Genomic DNA, 26,068 nt, shown 5'->3' on the forward strand with positions numbered 1-26,068 from the left:
TCACAAGTCAAATGGATGCTCTCCATGATCGTCATCATTGCCCCAGTATGAATAGTAACATTACTCAGAGAGTTCAACAAATTAGCCACAGACAAAATATCACTTGAGATGCCTGCAGTTTCTAGGGGGTTCCTGTGCAATAACTTTGTCAGTGTTACCAGAGCATTCACTGACATTTGCAGTAGTATATTTTTAAAAAGCATTTAATTACTCAGTGAGTTTGCTAGAGCCTATTGGTTTGGACTTTATAGCTGTGATACATTTTAGATTTGACAGTCTTCCTCTTCACCAAGGTGGATAACTTCTGGTATTTGCTACTGCTACCAGAGTATCAATAGCAGAATTATTTTACTTTCAAAGACAGGCCATAACAACTTGCAAGTGATAAACTAGGTACGTATAGAAAACCAGTAAAACAAAACGGCTGAGGAGCACCAATGGAGAGCAACAGTGCACGATAAGTGAAAGTCTTCAAATCTTCTTAACGCACAATTTATTAAGTTATAAAACTGACGTTTTCGCTACCAGAAACTATGGTAGCTTCCTCAGAGAAAGATAAAACAACAATGCAGAGTAATGAAATAAATACAGAGTTTGGCGCCTTATTTCCTAATTACAATTAGAACTACTAGTTAATAAAAAACGTCATATCCTGTCTTAACTGGAAAATTGTCATTCTCTCGTTAGAAAGATTATCCATCTTTCATTAAAAAACAGTTCAATCAACAATACTAAACACGTATACTACTAGTATACCAATAAGAAGTCAATAATAAAACCCACGAGAAGATAAAACTAATTAATAAAAACACTTTGCTTTTTAGTATGAATAACTAGACCATATAAAGAACCAGTTAAACATAACTTGGAAAATGTCATCATACTGATTACATCTACTAGACCATAAAACATTTAAATAAGAAATATGTAACAGTCCTACAAGTCAAGCTCATGAACAAAGAGCGAATAGTATTCAATTGCCCACTACTAATTTGTATGGATAAAAAGTAGGGAGCACAGTAAAAAGGATGAACAGAGCACTAGAAAAGTTAAAGCTACAGCTTTGTTACAAACAGGGTTCTCCTATAGGTTGAGGTAGACAACCCTCCAATGACAAAATTAAAAAAGATGTATGTAGCTCAACCTGTCAATAAAGTGTGTTGTGCTACAACACAAAATATAATTTTAAGGGCAAAGAATAAAATAACAAGATTAATTTAATTATCTAAAAAATATTATCTTAAATAACTCTTAAGTTTAAGAAAACATGAGATATTACAGTTTTCATTTAAACCAGGTGGACAAAATGCATTAAGTTTTATCTGCCATTCCAGTTCTTTAGTTTCCAAAAGGATGGAAGAAGGTCCACCTCTTATATTATGTGGAATATGGTCAATGGCAGAAAAACGAAAATTATGTCCAGTGTTATGAATAATGTGCTTTGCCAAAGCATTTTCCTCCTTTCTTTTTTTGATAGCGTACATGTGTTGGTAAATTCTTTCTTTGAATTTACGTTCAGTTTTACCAACATAGTACGCAGGGCAACTGTCACAGGTGGCCAGGTAAACAATAGACTTAGTGTCACAATTAACCTTATGATGAATACTACGTTTTTTCCCCCTCAGTTGAATAGAGTTGCCAGTTCTAAGGCAACTACACCAGTTACAGTGTCCACATGTAAACGTCCCTTTCTGTTTTACAAATGTATCAGAGTTTTTGTTCCTTTCTAACAGAGCTTTCAGGTTTTGACCCCTTCTATAGACTATTACAGGCTTATCACCCAGCTTTTCAGAAAGGAAACTGTTGCTCGTGATGAAATACCAATTTTTAAATAAAATAGAGCAAACATGTTTAGAGTCAATACTAAATGTTGTAATGAAACTGGAAGAAAACATTTGGTTCTCTTTTGGTGTGTTCCATGAAATGGTGGTAGAACTAGATGGTGGTAATAAATCAACAAGAGACGGAGAAGTGATAGTGCCTATATGGTTATTATCAAGAAGAGGTTTATAAACACCTCCTCTTCTCTTATTTCTCACTTCTGATGTTAACTCATGAATAAGGGGCACTGGGTAATCACGACTGCTAAACATTTCAAAAAGGAGTTGACATTCCCTATCAAAGTAAGCCTCAGTGCTACACATTCTTGCTGCTCTAATGAGTTGGCCTTTAACTATTGATTTTTTTTGTTTGAATGGGTGTTGACTTGAAAAATGAAGAAATGAATTACAATAGGTTGACTTTCTATGAATAGAAGAAGAAAGTGAACAAGTCAAGATCTTTTTTTCAAGTCTTAACATGCAAATAATCAATTGAGTGTGTTGAAAATTGATATGTAAACTTGAAAAAAGAAGTTGTACTATTCATATATTCAACAAGCTGAAGTGCCTCCTGTTCTGACCCCTTAAATAAAATGAAGATATCATCCAGGTATCTAGTGTAGTATGTTATCTGATCTGAGAACATAGGTTTGTTCAAAATAAATTCTTTCTCCCAGTAGGCAACAAGCATGTTGGTCACAGAGGTGCCACACGGTGAGCCCATTGCAATACCCTGTCGTTGTAGAAAGTATTGCTTTTCAAAAATGAAAAAATTAGATGTTAAAATGATGTCAAGGAGCTCAGAAACTGTGTCAATGTCATTGCTAGGTGCACCTAAACTAGTTAAAATGTTAGCAATCCATTCTGTGGCTTCCAAATGTGGGATCGAGGTGTAAAGATCCACCACGTCTATGGTGAGAAAATTACAGTCTAAGTCCAAGTTAAGCTGGTTAATATCAGAAAGAAAGGACCAAGAGTCCTTACAGATACCAGGGATTGATTTGAGATACTTGGACAAAATACTGTCCACTACTCGTGCGCATGGGTGAGTCATGGACGACCTACCGTCTATAAGAGCTCTCATTGGTGGATTGTGTAGATCTTTATGTATTTTGGGAATTCCAAAAATGATAGGGGTCTTAGGTGTAGTTATGTCTATGAAGTGATAAATGTCACTATTAATTTTACCCGAAAGGAATAAATCCCTAAAATAACCCCTGTTTCTGGAAAGGGCTGTGTTCATTTCATTAAGAGAAGAAGGCTGATAAGCAGGACTGTTAAGAATGTGTGACATTCTAGCAGAATAATCAAATTTATCAAAAATGACCAGCCCACCCCCTTTGTCAGGTTTGAGAACTCTTACTGGTAAATTACAAAGTTCATTTAACAACAACTGTTGCTCCTTAGAAATATTGAACTTCTGATGACTCACTAGTGATTTATAATGCGCATCAAGGTATCTCAATTCAAATTCACAAGCCCTTTCAAAAAGGGTTAATTCGGGGTGTAGTGGAGGATTATATACACTCAAAAGTTTAAGATTATGTAATTCTTGCTGCATAGGAGCAGAGAAAAGTAAGCCAAAATTAAGCTTACGTGTAAAACATTTAAGGTCAATGATAGTCTCAGCTAAATTGAAATGACGACTAGGTACAAAAGTGTTGCCCAATGCCAGTAGGTCAATGAGTTCTTGCTCAATAGTGAAACTAGAGAAATTGTAAACTTGAAAGTCACCTTTAGTATTAACTAATATTTTTGGAAGCTCAGTGTTACCAAGGAAAGAAATGTCATACAGGTTTGAGGTCAATGATTGTTCCAGTGGGCATTCCTGTGTCCTTGTTGGCGATTCTTGTTGTGTTGACCTAAAAAACCTGTCTCTTTGTTATTATAACCTTGGTTATAATGCCCTGACCCCTGTTGTTGTGGGGCATTATTAAAGTTTGAATTACACTTGTTCTTGTTAGCCCTGATTCTGTTGCTACGACGTGGTCCTGTATCTGAATCAGGAAACTCTTGTACCGAGTCCATTTGTTCGTCGTGGTTGTAAGCAGAGTCAGGTACATTATTAGAACCATTGGTGTTAGGAGGCTCCAGGGTAGAAGAAGGGATAGAAAGTTTGACATAAGCTTTGTTCTGCTGGTACATTAATCTGTCCCTGTTGAGCTTTTTAGCTTTGTTAACTTTTAACTTGCCCAGTAATGCATCAATGCTGTTAAATATGCGTGCATAATCATATTTATATCTCACAAAGTCTAAATCAGCTTTAATCAAACTGTCCAAGCCATTAATTTCAGAAATAAGTGCAGAAATGTGAATTGAATAATGTTTAATCATAAGGTCAAGTAATTGAAAACCTTGTTGGTCAAATAAAATTTTTAAGTCAGATAGGAAGGCTGCATCAATTAACAAACCAGTAGGAGCAAAAGTGCTCCGCAGTCCCTTTGGAATAATTTTGTCTTGTAAGCACTGTTTAAAATAACAAACTTCCAGTTGCAATTTTCGGAGCTTTAACAGTTTAGTGTCAAAGGATTTAAGCTTGCTCACCAAAGAATCCATGGAGTCAGGAGAAATATTATTTTGAAGTGCCGGTGATTCCTGCATCCCTTGCTGCGAGAAAGTAAAAGAGTCCAAGTCCGAAATCCAGTCGCAGAGTGATGGAACCCCAATAAGCACCGTGTTTAACCCATTACTGTTGGCATCAACATTCACGACATTGTTAGCTCCGCCTGAGTTTAGTCCAGGTTGCATCAAATTATGAAGGCTTTCACCATTAGAAGAGACATTAAGCCTCTGCCCCACTGGAATAGACGAAAATACTAGGCCAGGTTGCGGTAAAGTTTGGAAAGTACCTGCAGTAGAGGAAGCATTAATACGCTGGCCCGCTGGGATTGGCAGAGAGCCCGTCATATTAGAAACATTACTCTGCATGATGCTACTGCCGACATTGCCGTTTGCAAGTCGCAGATCAAAATTGTCCATCCGAGTGTTGAACAAGTCAAGCTGTTGAGTGATACCGGCTAAAAGAGACATCATGTCATTATTAGATCCATTGTTAGTCCCAGATGTCTCCGAGTTAGAAAGCCCGAAGATGTTAGGGCTTGCTGGGCTTTCCGATGTTCCTGAAGCCATAAGCACAAAACACAAGCACAAACTAGGTACGTATAGAAAACCAGTAAAACAAAACGGCTGAGGAGCACCAACGGAGAGCAACAGTGCACGATAAGTGAAAGTCTTCAAATCTTCTTAACGCGCAATTTATTAAGTTATAAAACTGACGTTTTCGCTACCAGAAACTATGGTAGCTTCCTCAGAGAAAGATAAAACAACAATGCAGAGTAATGAAATAAATACAGAGTTTGGCGCCTTATTTCCTAATTACAATTAGAACTACTAGTTAATAAAAAACGTCATATCCTGTCTTAACTGGAAAATTGTCATTCTCTCGTTAGAAAGATTATCCATCTTTCATTAAAAAACAGTTCAATCAACAATACTAAACACGTATACTACTAGTATACCAATAAGAAGTCAATAATAAAACCCACAAGAAGATAAAACTAATTAATAAAAACACTTTGCTTTTTAGTATGAATAACTAGACCATATAAAGAACCAGTTAAACATAACTTGGAAAATGTCATCATACTGATTACATCTACTAGACCATAAAACATTCTTGTTGTTTTATCTTTCTCTGAGGAAGCTACCATAGTTTCTGGTAGCGAAAACGTCAGTTTTATAACTTAATAAATTGTGCGTTAAGAAGATTTGAAGACTTTCACTTATCGTGCACTGTTGCTCTCCGTTGGTGCTCCTCAGCCGTTTTGTTTAACTTGCAAGTGATAAAATCACCTCTGAGTAACAACAGCTGGTAGTGTCATCACTCCAATTGGTATCTTGCAGTTCCTTGGCAATGTAATTACCGTTACATCTTTAAAACTTCCCTAAGAAAAAAATTATTTATTTCAAACATTTGATCTGAAGTAGGAGATTCATTTGTCTGCAACCTGTGGGTTATGGCTCCGATATCGGATCCGAACCGGCATGGTTTTCCAGCTATGGATCCGAGCTCTCAGCTCCTCCCCTCACCCATAATGCCCTGCTCTCCCTACATGACCTCAGATCTAGTTTGCCGTGCTGGTGACCAGATTGGTTTCTGAGAGCTCTACAGCTAAGTATTTATTACTGCTAATTTCAGTGTTCAATTTAAGGTTTTTCAGTCAGTTTTGTGTGAAAGTTATAGGTTTCCCTTTTTATAGCTTAAAGTTGTTTAGTTTTATTAACTTTTATAACTTTTAGTTTCCCTCCCCTCGCTGGTGCGTAGTGTGTGTTTGGGCCTGTGTTTGTTTGGCTAGTTAGCCTTTACTTTTTTTAGACTAATTAAAGTAAAAACTAGTGTCCTTAGGATGTCTGAACCACCTAAGGCTGTTTTTTCGAAGTGCTCAGAGTGTGGCCATAAGCTTTCCCCTGCTGATGGCCACACTCGGTGCGTTCGATGCCTTGGGGTTGAACACCTCACTTCTGGATGTTCCATTTGTGCAGGGTTCAACCCCAGGGCATTGAAGGAGCGGAGGTCGAAGCTGGTCCTGGCGGGACTTTTGCCCCCGGACTCGGCTCCGGCTACCGCTCCTTCGGGGGGTACCGTGTCTACGGTTCCCTCCTCTCCGGCTCCCCCTCCTCCACCTGGGACTCAACCTCCCTCTAGTGGTTTGGAGGAGAGGGAAGCAAGAAAGAAGGACCGGAGGGAGAAGCACCATAAGCGGCGGGCCGAGACCTCTGTTTCGGCCCCGCCTGCCAAGCGGGCTTCTCCTCCGGCCTCCTTGTCTGCTGGTTCTCCCCCTCCTCGGCTCCGGTCTCCTGTGTGCTTTTCACCGGGACCTGAGGAGGAGGAGGAGACCCGATCTCCGTCGAGGCTTTCGAGGAGGCACTCAAGGCCTACCTCGGTAGCCTCGTCGAGATCTACGTACAGTTTATCTGATGCTGTTCTGGACCAGATGATGAGAAGGTTCATCCAGGTCCAGATGCAGATGGGAGTGCTCTTGCCTCCCCCCCCCCTCTGGGGGGGAGCTCGACCCCTTTCTTTAAACCTATAGCTCCTTCTCCGACCCGCTACCCGGGTTCGGAGCAGTTGGAGCCGAGCAGCTTCGGAGCCGGGGATGGGTCGGCGCTGATAGTACTGGGTACTTCGGATCCGACCCTGCCCTCGAGTGCTTCGGATCCGACCTCTCGGAGCCTGGATCCGAGCTTCGGATCCAGGGGGATCAGTGCTCCTTCGGCGCCATCCGTGTCGGAGCGCACTGTCCCCTCGAATCCGAGTGCTTCGGTGCCGGCTCCGATCCACTCTTCGGATCCTAGGGGGAGCCGATTATCGGATCCTTTGGTCGAGGTCGGCTCCCCCTCGGCTTTTGATGTAGTGGAGAGGGCCCTGTTGAGGGTTTCCGGACCCCCGGCACTTGCTTCTGCTCCGTCCCGCGCTCCATCTGCACTGGGCCAGGCTTCCACCATCCGGCCACTGGGACAGCCCGCTCCTTTGCCCCAAGTTGTTCCTTTGGAACATGACACTGCTTGCGAGGGATCTTCTGACAGCCCCCCGGAGAATGCCCCTCGCAAGCATACGTGCAAAAGGAGGCACATAGACTCCCCCGAGTCTCTCACAGAAGACACGGATTTGGAGGAAGGGGAAGGCTCCCCAAGATCACCCCCCGAGGATGTCTCCTTTGGAGACATCATGGAAATGCTTTGCATAAGGGGGGGGGTGGTCTGCCTCCAAGTCTTCCTCGGACGAGTCCGTGTTCTTGGAGGCATTTGAAGCGGGCCCGTCTACCTCTTGGGTGTCACCTCCTGCCGACCCCCTGGTGGACCTGATTACCACCAGGGCGTGGAAGGATCCGGACACCGTGGAGCCAATCCTAAAAAGGCCTGACCGTATACTTAGTCCCCCGGCTGACCTTGCCCACTGGAGTAAAGGGCCTCCGGTAGATGCCATGTTGACGGCGGCAGCCACCAAGAGGGAACTTGCTCAGGAGAGCCCCTCAGTCCACCCCCCGAGCAAGGAGTCTTGGATGATGGACCGCTTGGGGAAGCGGATGTTTAGTTCAGCGGCCTTTTCAGTGAGGGCGCTGAACTACCTGGCACGTGATTAGGATGCAGCGCGATCTTATCAAGGAATACGCTGCATCCCCCCCAGAGTCCATGTCGGAGGAGGACAAATTGTTGCACTCCACCCGTATGGCCACTCTTAGGTCCGTGACTAATACCTCTATGCGGCTACTGTCCCATGCTATGGAGGGAGCCGCTAGAGCCGCAAGACAGGCCTAGTTACTAGACGTCAGGCCTGGCTCCGTCATTGTGATTTCACGGAGCCCGTCAAGGCATCATTTGCGAACGCTCCCTTCGATGGTTCTGCCCTTTTTGGCAAAACTGTTCGCGATACTTTGACCCAGAGCGAAAAGGACGGGAAGACGCTGTCTGCCATTGGAATCCGCTTCTCTGTGCCCCAGAGGCCCTATTCTAGGAACCAAAAGGGCCAGAAGAAGATGTGGTTCCGGAAATCGCAGCAGTCCCAACCCGCTCCAGACAACCAGTCCTTCCGTGGCAGAGGAGGACAGGGAGGACGCCGCCCCAGGGGCAGAGGGGCTCCCAGGAACTTCGGGTCCAGAGAACCCTTCTCTGAACGGCCCGCGCAGCAGCCCTGAAGGGTTGCCCGGCTGCTCCACTCTGGAGGCAGTCGGGGGACGTTTTTCGGAGCACCTAGCGGCATGGGAGTCCATAACATCAGACCGCTGGGTCCTCCGCATCATATCCAGAGGATACCGCATCCCATTTCATCACCTTCCAAAATTGAAGTCCCTCCCCGACGTTCCACCCGGTCAGAGGGAGGCCGCTTTAGCAGAAATTGGCCATCCAGCCCGTCCCCCCAGACCAGATCGGATCAGGGTTCTACTCCAGGTTCTTTTTAGTGCCAAAAAAGACGGGGGATCTACGACCAATACTAGACCTTTCACTCTTGAACCTGGCAGTTCCCAAGGAGAAGTTCCGAATGGTTACCTTACAGTCTATTCTCCCCCTTCTGGGAGAAAATCACTGGATGTGCTCTATAGACCTCAAGGACGCGTACTACCATATTCTAATGGACAGGCGCTCCAGGAGGTTTCGCTGCTTCCAGCTGGGAGCCAGTCACTACCAATTCCGGGTCCTTCCCTTTGGTCTCACCACAGCCCCCAGGGTGTTCACCAAGGTATTAGCAGTGGTAGCGGCCCACCTGAGGCTTCAGGGGGTGCAGGTCTTCCCTTACCTGGACGACTGGCTTCTCACCGCTCCAACAAGGCATCTACTGTTATTGGCACGAGATTCCTTTCTCCATCTAGCCCCCCGTCTGGGCATCACAATAAATGCAGAAAAGTCCAACCTTGCCCCTACGCAGTTCATAGATTTTATAGGTGCTAGGCTAGACACGAGACGGTTAAGAGCCTTCCTCACTGCGGACAGAATTCAGAATCTGCAACTCCAGGTGCGGGCCATCCTCCACTCAAGCTCAGTTCCGGCGGAGTTGGTCCTGAGGGCTCTAGGGTCCATGGCAGCAGCGATCGCCCTTCTTCCCCTCGCCAGGTTCAACGTGCGGGTCCTTCAATGGACACTCCTAGTTCAGTGGTCTTATCTTGCTCTTCCTATGCATCATCCCATTGCGATCAGCAAGGCTTGCAAGCGGTCCCTCCTGTGGTGGCTCCACTCACAAGATCTCCACGGAGGCCGCCCCTTTTGTGCTTCTCCCCCTCTCGCCACGGTGACCACGGACGCCTCCCGCCTCGGGTGGGGGGGGGCATTTTGCAGGCCGTACGGTCCAAGGCACGTGGAACGATTCAGAGACCTTACTGCATATCAATGTTCTAGAGATGAGAGCAGTGCTCTTAGCGTTGCAAGCACTACAGGCCTTTCTTCCCTTGGGAACTATTGCGATTCAATCGGACAACATGTCTGTCGTCTGGTATATCAGCAAGCAGGGCGGAACCAGGTCTTATCCTCTTTGTCGAGAAGCCATGAGAGTGTGGGAATGGGCAATCTCCACCAACCGCTTTCTCATCGCAATGCATATTCCGGGTCGGTCCAACATCCTTGCGGACAAACTCAGTTGCACCATTCTCTCCCCTTATGAGTGGTCTCTCAATGCTCAGGTAGCGAAACGCATCTTCGCACGGTGGGGAACTCCTTGTTACGATCTTTTTGCGTCTCCCTCAAACACCAAGTGCGACAGTTTTTTCGCTCTAATCCCTCCTTCCGGAGATACCCCAAGAGACGCTCTGGTGCATGCTTGGCCCCCCGGTCTTCTTTATGCTTACCCCCCTTTGCCTCTGATGCTCCAAGTTCTTCAGAAAGCCTCTCGGTTGGGGTGCAGAATGATTCTCATTGCCCCATTCTGGCCTCGACAGATCTGGTTCCCCTTCCTAAGGTCTCACTCAGTGAATCCTCCTTGGATTCTAGATCCCATTCCGGATCTGATATCTCACCCGTCCCATCTATCAACTCCGAATCTGGACAACCTGAAGCTGACTGCTTGGCTGCTCCAGTTCCACTCCTGATCAGGACTCCCGGTATTTCGTCTCCAGTTAAGGCCATCCTGGTAGCGGCTCATAAACCATCTACCAGGAAAGTTTACCGCAGCAAGTGGAAACGGTTCTCCATTTAGGCGGAGCGGCAAGGTCTAGACCCCTTCACAGTTCCCCTTCCTCTGGTGCTTGACTTCTTAACCACTCTTTTTAATGATGGTGCCAGCAGTTCCACGGTCAAAGTGCAACTTGCGGCAATTTCTCATTATCATATTGGTCAAGACTCCAGTCCACTGATGTCTGCCAAGTTGTGTAAGATTTTCCTAAAAGGTACTTTTCTCCTCAGACCCCCTGTAAAGCAAGTGGTTCCTCCTTGGGACCTTTCATTGGTCCTTCAGGCCTTGACCGCTCCCCCCTTCGAACCTGCGGCTACGGTAGATCTGAAATTTTTATCTTTCAAGACGGCCTTTTTAGTAGCCATTACCTCGGCCAAGAGAGTTTCAGAACTTCAAGCCTTATCCGTCAAGCCTCCTTACTTGGCCTTTCATCCGGACCGTTTATACCTCAGGGCCAACCCGTCCTTTCTTCCTAAGGTAGCTTCTGAAGCAAATATTAATCAATCCATTAACCTCCCTGTTTTCTTTCCTAAATATCAAAACAAAGGTGAATACAAGCTACATTCCTTAGATGTTCACAGGCAACTTAGATTTTATCTGAACAGGACAGCTGGTCATAGGCAATCCGACCAGTTGTTTATTTCCTTTGCTAAATTCAATTTGGGCAGACCAATTTCCAAAGTCTCCTTATCACGCTGGATTTCGTAGTGCATCTTATTGGCTTATCAAGCTTCTGGAAGGCCCGCACCGGAGGGAGTACATGCCCATTCAACCTGGTCAGTTTCTACTTCAGTGGCCTTTAAAGCTAGGATTCCTCTGGATGATATTTGTTCAGCAGCCACTTGGGCTTCATCTCACACCTTTATTTCCCACTACAAGTTGGATATTACATCTAGAGGTAGAGCATCCTTTGGCTCCGTGGTGCTCCGGAATATCCTTCCATGATGGCCGCCCAAGATTCTGGTAGCTGGGGACTCTGTCCCACAGGTTGCAGACAAATGAATCTCCTACTTCAGATTTAGAAGTTATGTACTCACCATAACGTTCCATCTGAGTAGGTGTATTCATTTGTCTGCAACCATCCCCCCCTCCTATTCCCCTGGCCTTGTCAGTTTCCTGCATATTATGTGTTACCCTTATTAGGGTATTTCTTGTTGGCAAACTCGATCTGAGGTCATGTAGGGAGAGCAGGGCATTATGGGTGAGGGGAGGAGCTGAGAGCTCGGATCCATAGCTGGAAAACCATGCCGGTTCGGATCCGATATCGGATCCATAACCCACAGGTTGCAGACAAATGAATACACCTACTCAGATGGAACGTTATGGTGAGTACATAACTTCTAATTTCTACCAGTATACATGAAAAAAACTAATTCTAATCCCATCTGTGTAGTACCACTGGTGAAGCTACTTGTTAGCTTTTGATAATGTTACAGAGTCTTGATCTTGAAAGGCAGGTGTCTGTCTTTATAGTCCCTGTTTGATATCTTTGCTAACCAATGAGTAAATTGCTGTTTGTTAGACCACCTTGAATAAAGCAGCTTTTCTTTAATCTCTTCCTTTTCCTTCCCATTAGCTTTGTCATACTTTTGTACATGTTCTCTGTCTTATAATTCTGACTTGGAACACATTTTCTTCAGGTCTATTTTGGTTTGACAATTCCACTTGATTTTTTTGTGTCCTACTGGTGACTCATGTATTACCTATGAGAGGCTGAATTTAAGGTTGCCACCTTTTCAAGTACTAAAAGTGGGATATTTCTTACTGAAACAAGACCTTGCAGACAAAGCACACCCTCATCCAGTGCCAATGACACGCTTCACTTTATTGCACAAAATAACATTTCAGTGTTGAAGAACTTCAGCTTTTTTCCTGTTGTTTTATATATATTTAGATGTTTCAGATATAGTGCCATAGTATTCTGTGATATTTACGGGAAAGTTATAAAATATATTTTTGTCTTGTAAAATATCAGGATTTTTGCCATTTTCATGTTTTTTACAAGACACAACTGCCCGAATCATGACTGTCCTGTGAAAAGGGCAGGTGGCAATCCTAACTGGATTGACCAACCAAAAACTGCTTCTCCATGCACAGTGTGGATGTCAAACATTGTTTGTTGATCTGTTATAGTTTCACTGATTCCCAGAGTACTTTTTGTAGCATGAATGCAGTGAGCATTTTTATGCATATTCATGTGATTTTCCACTTTTGCACATGATGGCTGTCTGAGTTAATTATAAAAAATACACAAGGCCTTAAATTTGAATAGTGACACCCTCATCACCACCTCCACATCTCAGTTCACCAGCACCCTGTTGAGATGTTGTTGTTGTTATAATAATTCTGTCTCATGTTCTAGTATTGGATACCAAATAGTGATCCTGAAAATAGAGAATGGGGTGCAGACAGCCAAGTAGGGAAGTCAGAAGCCAGTAATATTAAACAAAAAGGGGGAATGGAGTAATGAAGGGAAGCTCCCTTCCTAGATGAATAAGTGTGTGTGTGTGTTTCTCTCTCACGTAAGCTAGAATGGTGTCACGTATATTCTAACCCCTGAATAGGGATTCTGAAACCATGAATTTGATGAGAGACTTGTGTATATGGATCAAGTGCTATTGCCATCAGAGAGTTGAATTACCCGATGCACATGACATGTTTTCAATGTGACCTAGAGGAGAAGAAGTTCTATATGCTGACAAAGTTGCTATATAGCTTCCTACCCTGCAAGCTGGAGGCTCTGAGGCAGCAGTGTCCAACACATAATTGCTGTTGGTGAGGCTTATTCACAAAACACTGGATGAAGCACTGAGGGCAGGCCAAGTCCAGCATAACTGTAAAGAGACATGTTTGGCTTAAGTTGTTTGGCTTTCTGCAAAACTGCAAGGCATTGTTCACCAATGTCCCATATGATAGAGTCCTATCTATTCAGACTGCATGTGAAAGACTGCTCAAGACAGAACAAGAGGATAAGATGTTCACATTGCTCATGTGTGTAAGGTTAAAGTTCTCCATTTCTGTGGTACTTCCAATATGGCTGAACACTGATCAACAGCTTAATTTCAGTTCTGAGTGTGAAAAAAAGAAATTGGGAAATAAGAACTAGTAATTCTGCCTTCAGTAAAATTCAGATTCTGGCTAGTTAGTACACTGCCTGGATGCCAGCAAAGAAGAAATTTAGAGAACCTGAAACAAAATCAACTAGAAAAAGTGAAAAGAAAACACTGCTTGAGAGGAATCCTGCAGCTGCTCAGCAAAAAGCAGTTCAGGCTTAAGCTTTAGTACATGAGATGGCTTCCAGTAATTTAGAGTAGTCAAATTTATTCAGCACTGATTAAAATAAACATTGAAGGAGTATATCAACTCAAATAAAAGGCTGGAAAAAAAAGTTTAGCTATGTAGATTAACTGATAAAACTGTAAAAAAAAAAATCAGAGGTTGAAATGAAGAAAAGGCTGGCTGAATATGAGACTTCTCAAAGATGTTTAAAAATATGTTATCATGAGAAGACCGAGCACGCAGAGAAAACCTGAGATTTTCTGCTACACAAGAAAAACTGGAAGGAGCAGATTGTATTAATTTTATGAAAGGACAACTAAGCAGTTAGACTGGTATTCAACAGCTGGATTTGTTAATTGAAAGGGCACATCAAGTGTATGCTGCAAGCCTGGCCAGGTGAAAGCAGCCAAGATCTGCATTAGTAAGGACTGAATCATACCAACAGAAGGAGATGACCCTGACTAAATTGTGGTGTAAGAGAAGAGCATTAAGCCCATATCTCCTGGCTTAATGCTTATTTTGAATTGTTTTTAATGCAAACAGTACAACAATAAGCATGCACCTCAGTCTGCTAACCCTTGCATTGTATTTTTATAAGTCTCTTAATCATGTTATATTATTGGAAAGAACTTTGTAATAGCTTCATTGTATAACTTCTTTAACATTCTGAAATAATGGTCACTATATTTTAGTGCATCACTGGAGCTGTTCTTCCCATTGGCCCAGTTGGACTTTCTTGGTAAAGAAATGTCAATAAATAAATAAAATATTAACAGTTTGAGATTGCAAAGTATTAGTGGAAAATGATTATTCACTGTACAACAGGCAGAAGAGAAACAAGTTTATCCCAGCAACCAAGGAATGTTGAGAGGCCAGAATGAAATTCAATCTGCTATATCCAACTATCTTCAGAATATTTTTTCTTGGAGGATCAATGACATTGTTTATCCAAAACAGGCAAAGGAAGAAATACAAAAGGTTTATCCAACAACAAGTGAGCTGTAAAATAGAAGGGGAGCATGCTTTTCATTCTTCTAATAATAAAGCTCATAGAGAGACTGTCCCAGTGAAACCATTTCCAGTGTTTCAAAGGAAAATGCTTGACAGAATGAAAGCATAAGAGGTATCTAGAAGAATTGGGAATACCTTGGACTTGAACCAGAGTCTGGTGTTGAGAGATGGAGATGAACAGGAAGAAGACCAGCAACATCAAAATTAATGAATAAACATGAGATTATAAAGCATCAGTCACATTTGTGAAATACAGCTTTGCAAGAAAAAGTGGCTGAGAATGATTGGACTTTTGCTGACATTGTTAAACTTCTGGCTGGACTGTAAAGCAGATACCCTGCTATATGTGATTATTGTTTAGAAAGTTTATAGTTTATAGTTAAGGACACTAAAATTAAAAAAAAATGTAACTGTAAGTAAAATAATTTTTGATCATAATGTTATTTATATAAAACATTTCACGATATAAATTGCATGTTATATAGTAAAGCAGTTTTGTGTAGTATTTAATCAGAGTTATTTTAAATGTGGAGGTGATGGTGAGTCTTTAAAGTGATTGTTGTATGTGATAAAGATATTAAAGTAAACACGATTTTTTTAAGAAATATTGGTTTTATGATGCAAAAAGAGAAGAAAGGCTGGACAAAAGCAAGTTTAGGTTTATATGTTGTAATCTTGGGCTGCTCAAGTGGGGGATGTAAAAGTAAACAGATTATATTTAGAGTTGAGAAATTTTCTATTTTTTTGCATAGGTAGTTGTATATTCTGTTTTTGTTCCGAGTAATACTGACAGAGTCCTTGATGCATCTGTAGAGTTTTTACCTGTTTTTTTTCTCATTGCTGACTGTGTTTCCATGGAGATGAGCTGTCTGCAGTTGCAAGCAAGTAATCTTGAGAGTTCTGTGTATTGTTTGCCGAGGAAAATGCAAAATGTAAAGGTACAAGGGCAATCAGCTCAGTAAAAAAAATTGTTTGAAATTGCTGGAAGTGAATAAGAGATAGCAGCTTCCCTAGCAGTCTTACTACTTCAGTGCATTTAATAGAAAAATGTATAACTTAGTTTTATTTAAAGATAGCCAGTGCACTTTTTCTTAAGGCTAAAAGTTAGTTTTCTTAAAGCATACAAGCTGTTTTTCACATCTGGAAGGAAAATGGAAATAACAAAAGAACAGGCAGTTGTTCCTATCTGAAGGGTTAAACTTCATTTCTTGAAGATGTACATAGCTTTGTGTCTTTGTTCTAAGTTAATAAGTTATGGACATGTTTTGAAAATGTATTTAGTTTTTTGCTTGAGAGTTTCCATTAAAACAAAAAGTCATGAAAAATATGACATAGGTTCAAATAAAGAATGCTACGCTAGCCATATTATTTTGGAACATTGGAGGCCTTACAGTAAAGACAAAAAGAAAAAAAAATTGAATTATATTAATAAATGCAGAGTGCAAATAGCAGTGCTACAGGAGACGGACTTGGAAAGAAATGAGCATATGAATTTAAAAAAGAGAGGATTTTCAGAATGGGTATTCAGCAGATTATCAATGACAAAGGAAAAGTGGAGTTGTTGTTGTGTCTTTCGGCTTATCCCAGTTAGGGGTCGCCACAGGGGAACTCCGGTCCGCTAATGTTTGGTAGTGGATTTTTATGTGACGAGTTACCAGTCCTGACGCACAACCTTCAACAAAGGCATGCTCATTCACGCATGTCTCCACACAGAAGACGCTCTAGCTGAGAATCGAACGGGACAACGTCTTGCTGTGAGGCGACAACACTACCGCAGCACCAGTGGAGTAATTATACTAATTTCCTAGAGAAGCTTCAATAGTGATAAAAGAAGGAAAAAAGATAATGATAGATTTGTGGTAGTAAGGGGTTGCTGGCAAGAGGGGCCTATATTACTTAATCGAAAGCTAATTCCATCAAGTCTGTGTTCATCAAAGAACATACATCAAATGTTCACTTCAACAAATTATTTACCCAGAGAAAGTAAGGACTTGGCCAGCATTCCAAACATCACAACTGCTATTATGGAGCTTAAGAAAATTTGGGGAGAAATAAACAGTTTCCATCAGAGAACAATAACTTACAAAGTGAACTGGTACCACATCTGTGTGCCCTGTTTAGTCACAGCCTCACCTCAGGCTTTGTCCGTACCGAATGGCGCACTTCTACAGTCATCCCTCTCCATAAAGTGGGAGCAACTACAGACCCTGGGAATTATTGCCCCATTAGCCTGATGATATGTAAAGCTATGATGCACATCATCATGGACCTGATTAACAAAGATATAGGAAATCTCCAAACTCTAGACCCCACGCAGTTTGGCTTGTGAAAGGGAAATCATGCCTGCTCAACCTGGTTGACGACTTTGAGTCAGTCACCAGGGCTGTGGATGAAGGTAAGGCAGTGCATACAGGCTACCTTGATCTGGCCAAGGCCTTTGATACTATTCCTCACTCAGGAATTATTGATAAACTCAACAAACTAGGCCTCAACCCCTATATCACTAGGTGGGTTGCAAATTGGCTCACAGATAGAACACACAGTGTGAAAGTAGTAGACTCCCAAGTCAGACTGCCGACCAGTCACGAGTGGAGTCACACAGGGATCAGTCCAGATTCCTCTCCTGTTCGACATCTACTTCCCAGAAGTCCAGGCCAACACAAAGGGACTCTGGCTGACCAAGTTCACAGAAGACTGCAAGCTGGGAGCCATTATTAACTCCCCAAGTGAAGCAGACATCCTACAGAAAGGCCTCACTGAGACCAATGACTGGTGTTGAAACCATGACTTTAAGCTTAATGCCAAAAATGTCATCCCTTTGGTAAAAACTCAGTTCCTACTAATTACCACATTGATGGGAGCCCACTGAACACTGACGGCATTATAAGAGATCTGGGGACACAGGGTGACAGTAGCCTCTCCTTCGACCACCACATTGCCACTGTGGTCAGAAAGTCCTTCTCTGTGGCACATCTCATTACCAAGGGTTTTGCATCCAGGAAGAAAGAGGTCATCATCTCTCTCTACGTTTCCCTCATTAGACCAATCATTGAGTCTAATGCCCCATTTGGCACGTGCCTCACTAGACATCTGCAACAGCTGGAGAGGGCACAGAAGTACCTCAGGAAGAGGATCCTAGGCATTAAACACATGTCCTACATGGACAGACTCAAAAGACTCCAGATATTCTCTGTCTCATATTGTCTACTTAGAGGCGATCTCTGCTTGACTTACAAAGCCATGTCTGACCCAGCTCTGTTAGAAATGCTAAATCTAAAGAAATCCCAAGCTATCCACACTACATGCTCCAGAGACCTCAACCTCATTACCACAATCAACAGAGCATGCTGGAGGGACAGGTTACTCACCCAGAGACTGCCCATGCTCTGGAATAGACTTCCTATACATGTCAAGCAGAGCACCTCGTTATCCTTCAAGAGAAATCTTGATGAGTGAATGGGTAATAGAAAGTTCACCCTGGTGATCATTCCAATGGCTCTACTTGATAGAGGCACTGGGAACTAACGTCGGGCAGCACAATGCCAGGGCACTTCTATGGGCTAGGCTTGTAAAGGCTCTAGGGCCATTAGCCTAGTACACACCTATGAACCTATGATAATGCGTTCCATGGCCTTGCAAATCAGGCTAGTTAGGCCAGTGGGTCTTTAATTGCCTGGATCGGTGGACACTCCACCTTTGTGCAGTGGGATGATTGTGGCCGTCCTCCACTCGACTGGGATGAAACCAGTATTCAGGCTTAGGTTGAATAGGGTGCCTAGTGGTGCTGCGAGTTCCTGCCCGAGTTGATGCAGGATGTAGCCTGGGATGTTGTTGGGTCCCATGGAAGCCGTGTTTTTAGCCTTTGAGAGGGCGGTAATGATGTGGTCCGTAGAAATAAGGGGTTGGGGGCAGGTGCTGGGGATATCCTGGATTACTGATGGGGTGGGGTGGGGGGTGAAGTTTTTACTTAACCTGTCTGCCAGCAAGCTGGCTATATCCATGGCATTTGTATACATGGTGTCCTTGACCATCAATTCTGAGCAGATTTGGGTGTTTCCCCTTAGATAGCAGATGTATGTGAAGAAGACCTTATGAGTGTCTTTAGTAGATGTAGCCAATTTGGACTCAAAGTTAATTTAGCAAGATTTCACTAATACCCTTACTTGCCTGTTTAGGCCAAGGAGAGATTGCTTCCAATTTGGCACGTGTTCCTTCTTGGTCCTGGACAGCAATGTTTTACTTTTGTTGTAGAGTTTATTTATAGCTGATGTCCACCAGACATGTTTACTTTTCCTTGAAGAGGAGGATTTTGTCCTGTCAGGTATTGCTGAATCCATGCATTGATATAAATGGTTGTATAGTACTTTGCTGTCTTACAGTCTTATTTAGATTTGCTACCAATATATGTAAATCCATATGAATTGCAGAAGAAATCAGTTCTGGGCTGGTGCTGCAAAGTGCACTTTCAGCTAATGTCAAAGATTGAAACAATACTAATTTCACAAACTTTAGTCATACTTTGTCTTAGGAATGGGGTCTATTCCCGTTATGGTATTAGAAATCCAAAAGACTTGAAGAAATTAAACTCTTAAGATACCAAAGCCATAGCTAATGTCATGTCTGACAAATTTACCTCAAATGTTACTAGAAATTTTCCAGCTCAGAAGCATTGGTAATGTGGCAAACACTTGTGCCAAGTTTCTCAGCTTCCATCATAATATAAAAAAAAATTCTTACAGTAAAGGTCCATTGCTTAAAGGTTTCCTTACCTGTGGGACACACTTCCTTTGCATGTTAAATGGTGTATTACCTTTGGCCTTTTTCAGGTTAAGTCCTGATAATTGAATGTTTTCACATAAAGTTACTCCCTGGTTTAGCAGTATGGAGCTTGTCAAGAAGGAAGGTGACTCTACCTTTTGTACTCCCATGGGTGTCTGGCTAGGCTCTGTATAGATACAGGCTGACACATTTCCTCCATTCAGGAATCAGTCCATTAAAATATTATTTTTAATTCTGTATATTGTACTGGCAACACATTGTTATTCTGTAGGTTTTCAAACTGTGCTTTTTGTAGATAGACTTGAAATGAGTTATTTAAAAAAGCAGGACTTTTTAGAGAAAGTATTTCAGTTTATGATGCATAAGTTTTACTAAACAGGCCATTAAGAAAATGCCTCATCTCAACTCTGTCCCCAGCTGGTGATAAGGTTATGACCAACCACTGGGGAGAACTGGTGCCTGTCAATTTAAACTTGATGGACAAAAAAAAAAAAACAAACAAAAAAAAAACTACCATACACTGAGTGCTTCCATGACTGCAAATCATAGCACTCAACTGTCCATTTGTTTGCAAAATGTTCCTAATTTTGCTCATTTTTGCCCTTTGCCTCATAGAAATTTAGATTTTCTGGTAAATTATGGAGTAATGCCAGACTTTAGAGTTTCATATGTTGCATTGTTCAGAAAATGCATATTGAGACAAAACTGTTATAATTTTTTATATGAATTAAAGTAATACTTAAAAACTTCCCTGATTTTGGACATTTGTCCTCCCATATTTTTGGCTTTGTCCGGAATTCAGTAGCAAACATGTTGAGAGTTGTGCTGCCAGTACGTTATCAATATTCATAACGGAGTTGCCGGCTCTGTACTTCCACACCATTAGCACCTGCTTGATATCTCTCCTGATAGCTTTCTCCCAGTGCTGCTGCCTCCTTCACCCCACCCCGGACAGGGGAACAAATTGCTCATTAAGTGAGGAAGAGGCTTGATGGATGGAGAAGGGGAGTAGGTCAAACAAACTTATTTAAGAAAAGAAAACATACTTAAGGGGAAAATTAAAACAAGTTAATGTGTGAAACTTGTATCTTAGGAAAAGGAAGCAATACCTCACCTTTAAGAAATATTTGAGATGCAGAATCAATTTTAGAAATTAAGGGAAACATGATAAAAAATGCATTTGAGGACTCCTAAGAGATTTTGTGACAAAGGTCCAAGATAACTGTAATCATTTCATAGTTACAATAATAAAGTAAAAAAAAATCCTTTGATTGTAGCATTCTGTGTAAAGATGGTTTATTGTTTAGTGAGTTAGATTATTACATATCTGAGATTCTCATAAGATGGCCTTTCATAGTTTATGATTGGTCTTGTGCTTTATGACAAACTTACATAGACTTGTGGTTGTCATGCTGCAGCCACCACTTTGTACTGTAATATTTATACATCACATCAGGCTTGTCAGTGCTGTTGGACATGTGCCCCAGTGGCAACACTACAGGATTATTTTACAGTTTATTGCCTGTTATACAATGTCAGGTCATTAACATTCATAAACATGCACATTGATTGGTCAGCCCATCCAACGCGCTTGTTGTAAATCGAGCATATGCCAATAAAAACAGTCCAGTCACCCAGACTTTTTTCTATTAATATATGCTATGGCTTTCCAGTTTTCTTGAACTTTAAAAAAAAAAAAAATAAATACATTTTGAAATCTGGACAGGTCAGAGGTACAAGAGAAAGACAGGGCAGAGAAAATACAAGGACAATCAGTTACGTTATGCAAAACTAAAGAAATGTACCTGATTTTCCTTGTATTTCTGCCCTGTTTCTCTCTTTCATACCTCTGAACTGTCTGGATTTCAAACTTTATTTAAAAAAAAAGAAGAAGCAGCAGCAACAGAAATCTTCCTTTCTCCAGTGCTTACTTTCCAAATCACTGACGTACTGCGTAAGTGTGGGAACGAAGTCCCATACGCATGCTCAGTACATCAAGAAAGCAACACGATACAGAAAGTGGAACGACACCACAGCGCCATTATACAAAGACATTATTTAAGAAAGTGATTAAACCATACTGACCGTGGGTAAATCTTCAATATACCACACCCAGTTATTGGTTATTGCTGTAATAGTACCCGATATTGCCTACTGGAGGACCCCATCTTAGATCGATTCTTACAGTAAGTTTTTATGTAACTAAATGCTTTTTTTGTATTCATGGAATGCATTCTGAGTGATACTGCTGTGATTTGCTGAGTTCTGTCATTCATTCTGCAAGGAACCCTCCATAGTCATGCAGTCAACCATTTAACTAAATTCTATAAAGCTTAATAAAGTGTATTTGAAACCATCAGTCAAGTATATGTTTTGACCCAGTAGTCTGTATTTCTAATAGTGCTGTTTCTCTTCTTTACATTTTTCATTGCAGAAAGAATTTATGTACATGCAGGATTTTAACGCATGAATATTTTGCTTGTTTTTTTCTCTCTACATGCTTTCACAAAACACTATCATTCCAAACAAGATTGATAGGCTGCAGTCATATTTCTGTGACAAAAAAAACATTTTCTTGCAAATTTCCTTTCTAACTAGTACTGAAGAACAAGATGTATACAAACCTACAGACTGTAGAAAATAATACAGGGAAAATACTCCATATTTCATGCTTTCTGATTTATTGAGACCTTGGTACCTGTTTAAGAATACTAGAGGGTTTGGTAAATGAACTTTAGGACTGTTTTAAAGTCAGTATGTCATGTTAAATGGTGAAACAAAAGCAACCCCAGGATCACATCAGTCGTCCTGCTAGACAGAGGTCCAGAGAAGTAAATATTGTGGGAAGAAATATCCATAGAATTGTTATAGCTAGGCTTGTATAGGCCTTAGGGCTGATAGTCTAGTACTAACCTATGAGCAATACTCAAGTTTAGTAGCTGATGGAAGAACTGCTTAATCATTTTTATTTTTTCTCTGACTCTTTATAGGTGAAGAAGAAACTGCTTCCAGATCTGCAGGCTGGAGTTCGTATCTTCACAGTTGGTCAGGACTAAGATAGCCATTTAATACTGCTGTAACATTCCATCCATACACTCAAGAGATAGAGACCTTTTTGGAAAAAGTGTCCTTTGTACTATCCCAGTGTTTCCTAGAGTTGATCATTTCCTGTTGAGAGGCAGAAGAAAACAAAACAAGGAGCATTCAATAGAAGTTAAAATTTCTTAGATGCTGGAATCTTTAAATGCAGGTTTAGAGAACAAACAGAGCATCTTTTGCTTAAAATGACCACATTCGTGGCAGTACTCACTGTTGTCAACCTTGTGAAATGACAAAATCAAAAATCATAGTGGTATGTGCCTTACAATTGTGGTGACAGAAAAATCAACAAAATATTTTGAAGCAAGAATTCAGCATTATATAAACTTGCTTTTTTGTAAACATAATGACAAGTAGTATCCCTATGAAAATGTCAGCTTGTGTGTGTTTTTTTCAGTGATCAGTATTGATCATCTCTTTCTTTTTGCCACTGGATAACCTCAGAATGCTAGAATGTCTAGAATGTTTCATGTATCGTATGAGCTGGGTTTGACTTTCCGCCCTGGATTCCTAGTGATCTGTGTAATTTTTGCTTGTTTAATGTATGTGTTGGATCACATCCAGGGGGCTGCATTGCAGGAGTGGTAATCACCTTTCCTGTTAACAATTAGAATCTAAAGTTAAAAATTTGAAGTAGTGTGCCAACAGCGCAATGTACATATCAAACACTCGTTCAGGCATCAGACCAAAGTCCTTGGCCCCTATAAAACTTTGAAGCAGGGCAGTTTAAGCCAGTGTCCTTTTACATTTTTAAAATCAGGAGATTTCTTGTAAATCTGAAAGCTGCCACTGTTTATTTTTTACACTGTGATTACAAGTAAATTCTTCAGTACAAGTACCTTCTTACATCAGGTGTATCGGGTCTTACTTGGCAAGTGCCATATATTAGAGTGGTTTGGAAACTGTATCTGGAACAGTATGTTAGGGGCTTGTCATATCAGCAGTAAGAAAATAATGCTTCATACATTAGATAACTGCAGCATTCATTGTGTTTCACTTTTGCAGTAGTAATTTCTTGGGAATTCTGCTGTGGAAGCCTTTGGCAAGCCCAAATGCTAGAGATTTGTTCCCATCTTCCTGGCCCAACGGACACCATCCCCTCTGATGTCAGGATAGGGGAGTACAAGAGTCATCGGCTCCTGAGATTTTCTTAGTTCTTGCTTACCATTGGCATCTGCTACAACCTTTGTTGGGTGGTTCGAACCCAGAGGTAGAGAGTACTCCACTAGGGAAATTTTTTTTCTTACAACTTTGTTTATATTGCTGTTAGATGTCAGTGTGAAAGACTAAATTTTACTTAGAGTGTGGAAAAGAAGTCCCTTATAGAGGCTTCCACATTCTGTGTCCAAGACCCAGAAGACCTAGTTTGGGAGCAGCCTTCTAATGTTTGTCCAGAGCACAACGTGCCCAACTGTCCCAAGTGCGCTCATTTTAATTCTAGGACTATAAAGCAGTCACTTGAAAAGTTTCAAGGAAAAGAGAAAGAGCATCAGTGGTCCATGTGCACAATAACATCCTCTGATTATGCTTAGTCAGACTTCTCAGAAAGAAGGATAATAAGATAATTGCTCAAGTTGGTTAGAGTGCTGGACAATAGCAGATAGTCCACCAGGATTCCTTGTTAAAGGGGGAGAAACACATTCACAGTCCACCAATGACAGAGGGCACAGCTGAGGTCTCTAGTGAGACCATTCTGGAGTCTACCTTGCCTTTGGCCCCTTCGACGACCATGCAAGGCAAAGGACTTATGGTGTCAGATCTGTCCAAATTGGCTTGGCAGGCTTTGGCTTCTGACTTCCATACTAGACCTAAGATGGACAGAATCTCCCCGTACCAGAAAGGAATCATCAGCACACCGGACACAGGCTGTGGCTGCCCATCTGTGACCTAGGCCAGCAACAACAAATGCCATGCCTATGACCAGACCCAAGGCAAAACATAAGAAGGCTGCCCCTAGACTAGGCCTTCTGTGTCTCTGTCACTTCAGGCTTTACCTGCAAGACCTGATCAGGTTAGCTGAGGATCTCATATGAGATGCAGGCAGTTGAACCCTGGCAGGACCCCTGCAGAAAGGAAAAGGGACCTTTCTTCCCAGGAGTCTCAAATTCCTATGATTCTGATGAAGATGAATTAGCTTATGTGTACCAGTTTACCTTAGGTCAAATTCCAACTCTGGGTCAGATGAAAACATTGCCTCAACAAAATGAGGGAATCTTTCAGTTGGAATGATCGGGATTACCCCAATCTATGAAAAAGACTAAGAGAATTTCTTAATCTTCTTGAGCATAATTCTCAGGCTATTCCACCAGTTCTAGAGGTTATGGATAATGTCATTTAAGACACTTCCTTGCAGCTTGACTCCTGGTCCTGGGAACCCTGGCCATTTTTTAGGGTTCTGAACTGTCAGAAGCACCTTTTTAAGAACCTTGTGTGAGATCCTGAGTTGGCCCCCTCAGGACGCAAGGGAGCTAAAGGCAGCGCATCTGTATTACATAATCATACTTTTAAAAGTTCAAACGTCATATGGTCGACACCATATGATTTAACTTTCAAAAGTTCGAAAATGTAATAAAAAAAAGAAAGTAAACCAAAGGAAAAAACACCTGAACAGTTTAAGCAGTGGGGCAAACTCCCCAGCACCCCCCACACCCCCGCTCTTTAAATATACCAACTACGAGATCACACTACAATGCAGAAAAGGGAAATCTTCCCATTCTGCACTGTACGGATATCTCCGTTGAAACGTTCGAACTTTTTAAAGTTCGATCATATGGTGTCGACCGTATGACATTCGAACTTTTAAGAGTTCAACAACGTGATAGAGACCCAAAGGCAGCACCTCTAGGAATCACATGCCTAATGACAGAATAGTACCATGGACAGATTTGGCAAGAAAGTGTACACATCAGCTACCCTAGCCGTAAGACCTTTAACTTGCCAGTTCCATATGGTCAAATTCAGGGAGTCTCTCCTGGACATCATGAATCAGAAACTGGAAGGGATGTAAGGCAGAGGTCTCCTGATAGAATTGTTAGAAATCTGCAACATTTGCTCACAGATCGCAAAATATTCTTTACATTGTGGCTTTGAAGCTTTGGAAGCATCAGTCAGGGCAGCTGCATTTGGGTCTGTTATCAGGAGACATACTTGGCTAAGACAGCACTCTCTTCCTAATCATGTAAAATCAGAAATCCTCGGTGTACTACTGGACAAGGAATTTCTGTTTGGACTCAAGGATCAAGCTGTATTTAAGAATCTGTAGGATAAGCCAAAGTCCCTGCAAACTATTGAGGACTGTCTGCAAATTCAGCTCCCAAGGATTAGTAGGAATTACCCTACAAAATCCTAGTTCTTTCCTGCTAAGCAACCTAGACCAATAAGCAGATGGACAAGGAGATAAAGAAGGCATAGCAAACTGAAC

At 41.8% G+C, this 26,068-nt stretch overlaps 1 protein-coding gene across 1 annotated transcript in view; it reads left to right on the plus strand.

Moving 5' to 3' along the window:
• GCC2 (GRIP and coiled-coil domain containing 2) overlaps positions 1-25,242 on the plus strand; it is a 1,443,709-nt gene extending 1,418,467 nt beyond the window's left edge. The window contains exon 23 of the mRNA XM_044070984.1: positions 22,539-25,242. Coding sequence (XP_043926919.1) covers positions 22,539-22,609 — 71 coding nt within the window. The 3' untranslated portion in view covers positions 22,610-25,242. The remainder of the gene's footprint in view (positions 1-22,538) is intronic.
• Positions 25,243-26,068: the final 826 nt, after the last annotated feature.

Source organism: Protopterus annectens, chromosome 5.part0, assembly GCF_019279795.1.
Source record: "Protopterus annectens isolate FY-2018-M chromosome 5.part0, PAN1.0, whole genome shotgun sequence".
Classification (NCBI taxonomy): domain Eukaryota; kingdom Metazoa; phylum Chordata; order Ceratodontiformes; family Protopteridae; genus Protopterus; species Protopterus annectens.